General features: G+C 42.6%; 1 protein-coding gene across 1 annotated transcript; it reads right to left on the reverse strand.

Moving 5' to 3' along the window:
* On the reverse strand, positions 1–8578 carry c1ql4a (complement component 1, q subcomponent-like 4). The gene is made up of 2 exons (XM_027288696.1): positions 7848–8578; positions 1–260 (listed from the first exon to the last, which is right to left on the reverse strand). The coding sequence occupies exons 1-2, from the start codon at positions 8391–8393 to the stop codon at positions 81–83; spliced, it is 726 nt and encodes a 241-aa protein (XP_027144497.1). The 5' UTR covers positions 8394–8578; the 3' UTR covers positions 1–80.
* Between the last annotated feature and the right edge of the window lie 303 nt (positions 8579–8881).

The following is an 8881-nucleotide window of genomic DNA, read 5'->3' on the forward strand; positions in this document are numbered from 1 at the left end:
GTGTTTGCATTAATTTGCATACATACATGTCTGTGTGAGTGTGAATATGTCTATGTGTGTGTTGGATCAGAGGTTCAGGTTCAGTCTGGGTAGATGAGGAAGCCGGAGAAGGTGCTGTACTTGTTTGTGTTCCCTCCGTGGACCTTCCCTCCGTCCAGCTGCACGCACACCTCATCGCCCACGTCCAAATGCAGGATCACACTGTTGGAGGCGTAGTCGTAATTCTGATCAGCATCCTGAGCGATGGCGCTGGCTCTTACCTGTCACCCACAGAGGACATATGCATTGACAATTAGAACATAGGCGAAAGTGAACAAGCAAATGTCACTGCCACTTAGTCATCAGCTCCAGAAACTCTACCACACTTTTAAACTAAAACTAATGTCTCATTCTGCTCTTTCTGCATGTTCGGTCATGATCAATTATTAACAGCCTTCAAATGAGATACTCATGAGCATGACATCACCTCTACATTCATGCTGCATAAACAGATGGATGGGGATGTGACCTGTGACCCAAGAGGTGGACTGAGAACACAGCCACTCTGCTTCTTATTGATCAGCTGTGGCTGGAGCTCAAGCCAAAGGACCATGGATGGAGATCTGATTGGGTTGTGGAGATAAGCGGACTCACTGGGGACAACAGGTAGTCTATAGGGAAGCTCAGCTGAGAAACAGCATCACTATCCACACCAGCTATTGACCTGTTGCTTATGATCCCAGGCCAGTTCAATATGCATGATATTGAGTGGCTATGCCGAAGTCAGACAGTTTCACATTTGCATGCTGTGTGAGTTTGGTCTTATTGATCCAGCAGCAGTGGATCTTTACTTATTTGTTAACACATTTAATTGGGTTTACTCATTGTAGACATTTAAATACACATACCTAGATTGACTTACAGTTGTAGGGAAAACAGGATTTGTACTTTTAATTCTATGAGCAACATACCAAGTATATGTTGTTTAAGTTAGTGCCCACCATGTAATCAAATGTAATTCTGTAATGCTATGTAATTTTGCTGCACAGCCATTTCAAATTCCAGTATAAATTTTATTAAAATATCTAATAGATCAGGGGTTGGGAACCTTCTTGGCTGAGAGAGCCATGAAAGCCACATATTTAAAATGTATTTCCGTGAGAGCCTTATAATATTTTTTAACACTGAATACAAATGAATGCGTGCATTTTTCATTAAGACCAACCATATATAGGTTAATAAGTATACAGAGTATAATAGGTCTCTGAATTTATTCATTTTAATAACGTTGTTATACTGAAGCTAACCAATAATAATGGTTGCATGGTCCCGATCATGCACCGATCCCCAAAGCAACCGCTGTGTAGCTGAGTGAAGCTTCGTTAGCTCATCAGCAGTTTCTTTTCCGAGCTGTTACGAAACACAACTGCTTACTCTTCTACTGATTTTAATTGGGACATTTAGCAACAAACGTAAAGACATTAAACGTGTGGTATACGTGTCGAAGGCTGGGTGCAGAGGAGACCACCGGGCTCTCTCCCATGGGAGGGGGAGAGGGAGATGCCCGGCCAAGGCTCCGTCCAGCATGGACTGAAACACATAAAAGGAATTTTTAAAACGGACAAAGTAGTTTTCAAGACTGCATATTGCTAGATGTTGGATCTATTTTCTGACCCAGAGTGCGGCTGTGACTTGTTCTGATGAGAGCTTTATAGCAGGCAGCCGCTCTCTCATCTTCCTGGTACTGCGTACCTCTACTGTTTGTTTTACTCAGTACCAGACCGCACCAGCTTACTTTCACCCCTGTCTGCTAACCAGATGTAGTCATCAAAAGAGCCACATCTGGCTCACAAGCCCTATCATAGATGAGATTGATAGATTGATAGATAGATGGATGATTGGATGTCTAAAAACCTCCTAAGTAGGATGTATCAATAATTCTGGAGTAGCCGTTCCAATCATCAGGCATATGTCAGCCATCAGTGGCCTTGTGTCTGGCTCAGTGTCCATCTATGGTTGGAGCACTCAATCTGTGTCAGCAGCCAGACAAGCCACGCACATCTCCATGACAGCCACAGAATATGATCTGCAACCCAACTACCATCATGTCATTCCCATCACTGGGGCCCCTATCTCCCCAACGAGTATGCATCAATTTGAAAACAGTCAATCGCTGAGCAGCAGAGCCTGAATTACTGTAACTAAAAAAAAAGCTCTTCTCCCCCTGCACCAATCCATTTTGTCCTCGTCTGAGCACACTGTCCACCATCTATCAACCCTGAAGTTGTGGTCAATTTTCTGGACACTGTCTGTAGTTCTTCTTGAATGAGATGCAGCTCATGGATGCCCCATCTAACATGCAGCATGTTGGTAGCCAGTGAAATACATGTCCCTGTCCAGTCTAAACTAGATTGATTAAGCGAGCAGAGAAGTAGTTCTCCAGAGGCCTCACAGCTCAACAACCACACAGTAAATCCGACCACAGCTATTGCTACACTACTATGACATGTCTTGTTTCATTAGATATTAAATTCTGTCGCCCGCAGGGGTGTTTTTAAAATGGCTAAATTTCTCACAGCACAGCTTTTCTCTTAAACATAGGATAAGTGTGCACTGTAAGTCACATTATGCAGGGAAAGTTAAACAAAAAATACAAAAGAAAAAAAAACACTGGTTCAGCAAGGGCTGAAGTGAAAGTATGTTTCAGTCTGTCTAGACATGACAAAGACTGTCAGGGACATGAAGAAGTGAAAGACATGCCTGCACAAACAACCAGAGACCTGGTTATTATAAAACTACAAGGTATTGTAAAACATATATTGCATATAGGTTTTTTATGTCACCTCTTTAATTTCTTTCTGTTCTTTATCTGTTTTCATAACCTCTTTGCCTGTCTGTATAGTGGTAAGGTGCATTTCTTCCCAAGGCATCAATAAAGTCCTATTAAGTCAGTTTAATTTGTGTTTCATGGAAACATCATGTACTGAGTAAAACTAGTACAGTATGTGACTCATATATGGTGTGTATATAGGTGTGCTCATTGCATTACTGTCCCCTAAAAGTGATGTTTCTATACTGCTAATTTGTTTGATTAAAACCAAAACATCATTAGTTGTTTTAGAAAAAAAATCGGAATACTGAGTGGCAAAAACGACTGGTTGACAAATAAACTAATAACTAACTGAATAAACTATTATTTTAAAATCATTTAAAATGATTAAACTAATTATTATTAAAATCTTAAAATATTCTAATCTGACATTCTTTATAGTTGTATCTGTTATGCTATGTATTAGGCACTTATATAGATATCTACCGATACATATGTAAGAAATTTCATTTGTGTATAAAATGTCTAATTAGCATTTAGAAAGATCTAATCTCCCTTTGTGAGACGCATATTAAAAAAAAAAAAAAAAGATCAGTACCCTTGCTACCCAATTAGTGTAATTAAACTATAATCTACCCTTTTTAGGCCCTCATAAGACCATCTGTCAAAACACGATACCAATCCATTGTCATCTGTAAAGGTTATATTGTTGTTCTGCTTGACATGTGTAGTGACAGCCAATATCACATTTGCATCTTTGGCTGCAGCTGACAGAGATGCTGTTGTGACTTCCTATCGACACCCGGCATATGTCATCTTGCTCATTATTTTGGCCAAACAGTGTAACCCCCCCCCTGCACACAGGCCTTTTTTGGATACTCATGACTTAATGCATTGAAGTGCAGTTGAATTTTGTACGACAGAATAATATTCATCACTCAGTGTGGAGATCATTTTTCCAATATGTGTGATACATGCATTGGTGCTTCAGTTGATGTTTCTGTGTGTGAAGAAATAATGCAAGATTAATGCAGATACCAGACAGAGAGGCATAAGGGAGCCATGGTGGGATTAGGACAGGAAGCCGACAGAGGAGATGGATACGGCTGGAGGACACAGACTGATCCGTGTGAACCAGGCAGCACTCTGCGCTGATCCTGGAGCTGGAAGGGTTGTGAGCCGTGAGGCAGGGGCCCCCAGGGCTTGCCTGTGGCTGTCTCTGTCTCCGCCTAGCCCTTTCATTATAGGGCCTCCAATAAACACGCCTGGGAGCAGAGGGGGCCACAGGCAAGGAGAAGGGAGGGGTGGTGGTGGTGGCGGTGGGGGAGCAACTGCATTGTCATTTTCTGTACAAGTGGAGCCACAGCGCAGAAGACAGACATGGATAGACAAAAAGAAGGGAGAGGGAGGAAAAAACAAAAACAAGGGCCAGAGGGTGGAGGAAAGGGGAGGGGGGGTGCCTAGAGTAACAGACTGATCAAGCGAGGCTGTTTTGTGAGACCAGGGAGATGTGGTGGTGGTATATGAAGTCTTGTTTTTATCTGTGGTGCTGTGCTCCACTGGTAATAAAACTGACAGGATTCATTCACTGTGATATACTGACCTCTTAGAGCGGAGACAATAGAAAAGTAGCTGTTAAACTTACCTAAGGGACTCCAACACATGGCAGGAGGGTTTGGGACGGGTGAGAGGGGGTGTTGTGGAAATAGAATATTTATTGAATAGGTTTTCCCTCTCCTCTGGGAGCCCAGGGATTACATGGTGACAAGCGACTGTAGCACTGAACCATACCTTAGATTGCTATTACCTGCCAGTCAGTATTACAGTCTGTAGACTGCTGCATTATAATGGTCAAACCTGCACACAGTATGAAAGGGAACAACTTGTTTTAATTTCTGTGTTTCATCAGAGGCAAAGTATGATATTGTATTTAGTTATCTTACAGACTAAAAAGACAACATTTGACTTGAATAAATCCTGCTATGTATCTAACTCTTTTTTGCCTCTCGCTCTGAGGGTAATTATATTTCACCTGTAGCCTATCTATGTCTCTGTACTCTGGAAGTTAATACAGGTACCAGTCATTACAGTGAGTGATGACATTTTAACACTATAGTGTGAAATAACTTGACCTTTAACTGAGCTATTAAAAGAGTCTATGACAGGTGAAAAAACAAGGGTGAGATTAACTGGGAGCTGAGACAGTATCTATTCATCTACACTGCACATTATATTTAATATTTAATAAACATATACACTGGTGCACCATGTGTGCAATGTAATAGAATAATATAGATCACAGCATAAAGCATGGAAATATTAGCAAAGACTGTGTTAATAATATTTGCTACCAAGCTGGAATATTAAGTGGCACACATCTCATGTAGCATTGACAAGGAATTACAGGTAGAGTGATTAAATTATAATAGCAGTGACACTGATGAAAAGTGTGTTCATAACTATTTGTCTGGGGGGAAAAAAACAATATTCAATTATTAAGTATCATAAAAATATAATATGGATCATCTTCCTAAACTGAGTTATCAAATTTGGGAATGTGTGCTGTTTATTTCCTAACTGTGTGAATATTACAACTGGGAACAATCAGCTGATCAAAAATAAGGTGTAACAGTGTTGAGCACTGTAAATTGTAATTGTACTGTAGGTCAATTACAGTCGCATTCCAAACATGGAAGCAACTGAAGTGTGACCCCACTTTCAATCACAAATCCCCTGACTCTGAAGCCCTGTCATGCTGCAATGATTTGTGAAAGTTAGATTGAGGTGTGAGCAGGTAGGCTTTACAGAGCGGGGATTTAGTGAAGGTAATAGGTATTGGATCTATAGGAATCCCATGGAAACCCTGCCACAGTCAGCACATCCTCCTGAGATCCTGGCATCGCATTACTCCACACTCATGTCACATGACACAAGTCACAGTCCAACAGCCAATACCATGTGCCTATTTAAAGATCATTAGCAAAGATACATGAGTTATACATCAAAAAGAAAATCCCAGAGGAAATATACTGGTCCGCCAAATTAATTCATCTACTGCTTTCAAAACGTCTCTGTCTGGAATTGAAGCCATTTGTAAACCTGTTTTGTCCCTCTTTCTGGCTGTCCTTGATCACTTGTCAAGCCGAGACGCGTTGAGTGGGTGTCCATTGGTCATCGTGCCTGATCTCATCCTGGCCTTCACCACCAGCCTCCCTGATGCCTCGTCTACCAGTCCACTGTCTCCACACGTCCATTAAGTCATCTATCTTCCTCTGCTCCACCCCTGATCTTCCCATCAACTCACTTGTCTTGTTTTTCTCCTCCCATTTCACTCTCTCCAAGTGGACGTCTCAGTATGCCCCTGTCATGTCGAGTCTCTTGTGTTTCATTCATTCTCACTGAAACTGTCTGAGTCCTGAATCTTTTTGGACTAGCTGCCTAACAAAGCCAAGGTTACAAATTGCCTTATCTGTTGTAAGGTGTAAAAGTTACAACTCAGGGGTACACATTTGTGGCTATGGCTTTTTTGGGTTAAAAAACCCAATGGGTAGACAAAATATCCAATAAAGCCTCAGCACCTACGGCAATGGTAAAACAGGCCGTTTGATTCTATAGACAGGATTACAACTTGTCAGACATAGCGCCCATTTAGTAAACCCTAGCCACTGACTGACAGACAGAATACCCACCTGCCTCAGGGCTTCAATAACTCCAAACATGATCAGGCATTCTGTAGCACTTCATTTACACTCCACTTTCATCTAGCAGCAGCTCTGTTTGGGTAGATCCCTGTTAGGTGAGTGCTCTCTATAACAGAACTTTTTAAGGAGGCCACCTGACGGGCGTCAGATGGACCTGGGCGAAAGTTAAATGATTGAGCTGAGTGAAAAGATAATTAATGGGAAATCAATGAACAAGCTAGGGTGGGGTTAGGAGAGGAAAGTATACTGGGTATTCAGAGATCTAATCTAAGGTGTGTAAATTATTAAGCAGGCTAAGATGACTTGAATGACAATATAGGACATTTGGTAGGCAGCCTTAAACACATATTCACTTTTGTGGTCTCCAGCCTATATCATCAAAGAATAATGCAATGGTAATGAAGAATGATTTTAAACATTTAGTTTTACATCTCACCATATGAAGTCTAAATAAACCTTATTTACAAGCTGTGATGGACCACACAGTATGTATGAGCATACATGCGCCTGTGTGCACTTATTTAAACAGTCCTTGGCACACTACATGTCTGAAGAGTGAGGTCTGAGAAGCGAGCATTTGCATTTGCAGTTCCTGATGAATGAATGAATGTAAAAAGCAACTTGAAGAATGTTTCCTGAATTTGGAGTCCTCTGATGAAATCCCTGTGATTTATCCCACCTCTCCTCTCCTCTCCCAACCCCCCCCCCCCCCCCCCCCCCCCCCCATCAGCCCCTCTGTCTTTAATTAGCGTCTGGGGAATGAGGGAGTGGATGAGTGGACTGTCAATTTTATATTCATTATTTATTTAGCCGAGGTGTAAACTGACTAGTCCACGTACTGACAGACATTTCTCTGGTGCTCTTTTGCACTTCTGTTTAGGCAATAATCAAGCTCTGTGTATGATACTTACTAATTAGACTGTTCCTTTTGGTGGCGGTGTCTGCATTCTGCCACTTGTCATTTAGCTACAGTACATGTGGGAATGCAAATATCTGTAGCTGTGATTTTAGAGTGTATAGCATGAATTCCCCTTAATGAGGAGAAAGATTTCTATTTCATTCTTTGGCTGTCATGTTGCCACCTGCTAAGTGGAATGTGCTCTGAATCTGAAGAGCTCAATGTTACAGAGGTGAATGTGAGTCAATGGTAACACAGGATGGTCAACAGTGAAAAAAAGAAAAATCTGTCGCATGGTCGTGTGTGTGCATACATACAAACACATACATACAGACCCTCTGTCATACACACACACACACACACACACACACATGCACACGCACACGCACACACACACACGCACACACACGCAAACACACACACACACACTTTTACTAACCAGTCCGTTCTTCTTCAGGTCTGCCCACATGCTGGTCCCATCACCACCTCTCATTAGAACATGGTAGGTGAAGAAGTAGATGCCAGGCAGAGGACAGGTAAACTTGCCGGTGCTGGGCTCGTAGTAGTTACCGACATTGGTCACCACATCATCAAATTTCAGTATTTCATTCCCCTCATGCTGCTTGCGTAGCCCTGCGTAAAAAGCGATTTTGGGAGTGTAGAGTGAGGGAGAATAGCCACCAGGACCAGGACCTGGGGGGCCCTGTGGTCCTGGTTTGCCTGGCTCTCCAGGGGGTCCACGTGCTCCTGGTGGGCCAGCAACACCTGGGGGCCCACGAAGCCCAGACTTTATCTTCTTCCCAGAGTAATCCTGGGGCGGTGGAGATACAGCTGTCAGCTCCTGACCAGGCTGAGACGTAGCGTAGGGGTCACATACCATCCTGCAGCTTCCAAGCATTTCATAATGGCTCCCTGCATTTCCGGTGTTCCTCCCTTTGGTTGTGTGGACCAACAGGGGAATGGCCACCAACAGTATTAGAACCATGGCAACACCTACAGCAGCCCCAATAACACGTTTCCTGCGGCTGAGCCGCGAGGCGGCCAGCGTCAGGAAGTCCTCTTCCCCCTTGGCTGGAATGGTGCCGGCCAGGATGAAGCCTCTCAGAGAACCAGTATGGTATGAAAAGGTGAAGAAGGATGTGTAAAGGACTGGAGGAAAAAGTGCACCACTGGGCTAAGTATGGGAGAGAACGCAAAATGGCAGACAGCCAGGGGGAAAAAACAACCAGATGCAAGAATCCTACAGAAACAATAAAGATGTCCGATGGACCAGGAAGAAGATATTTGGAAGCCTATGGTTGAAAAGACCTTTACACACCACAGTGTTTAAGAATATAAACACAAAAATCTGGATGTCTCAGATTTATGGTGACACATTACAAAAAACATAATTTATCTGATGAAGTCTGGTTCACCTTTTTTGACTTTGGCCGTTGTCCTCCAGCTGAAATTTTCAGCATCAAACAGAATCCA

Source organism: Larimichthys crocea, chromosome XV (genome assembly GCF_000972845.2).
Source record: "Larimichthys crocea isolate SSNF chromosome XV, L_crocea_2.0, whole genome shotgun sequence".
Lineage (NCBI taxonomy): Eukaryota > Metazoa > Chordata > Actinopteri > Sciaenidae > Larimichthys > Larimichthys crocea.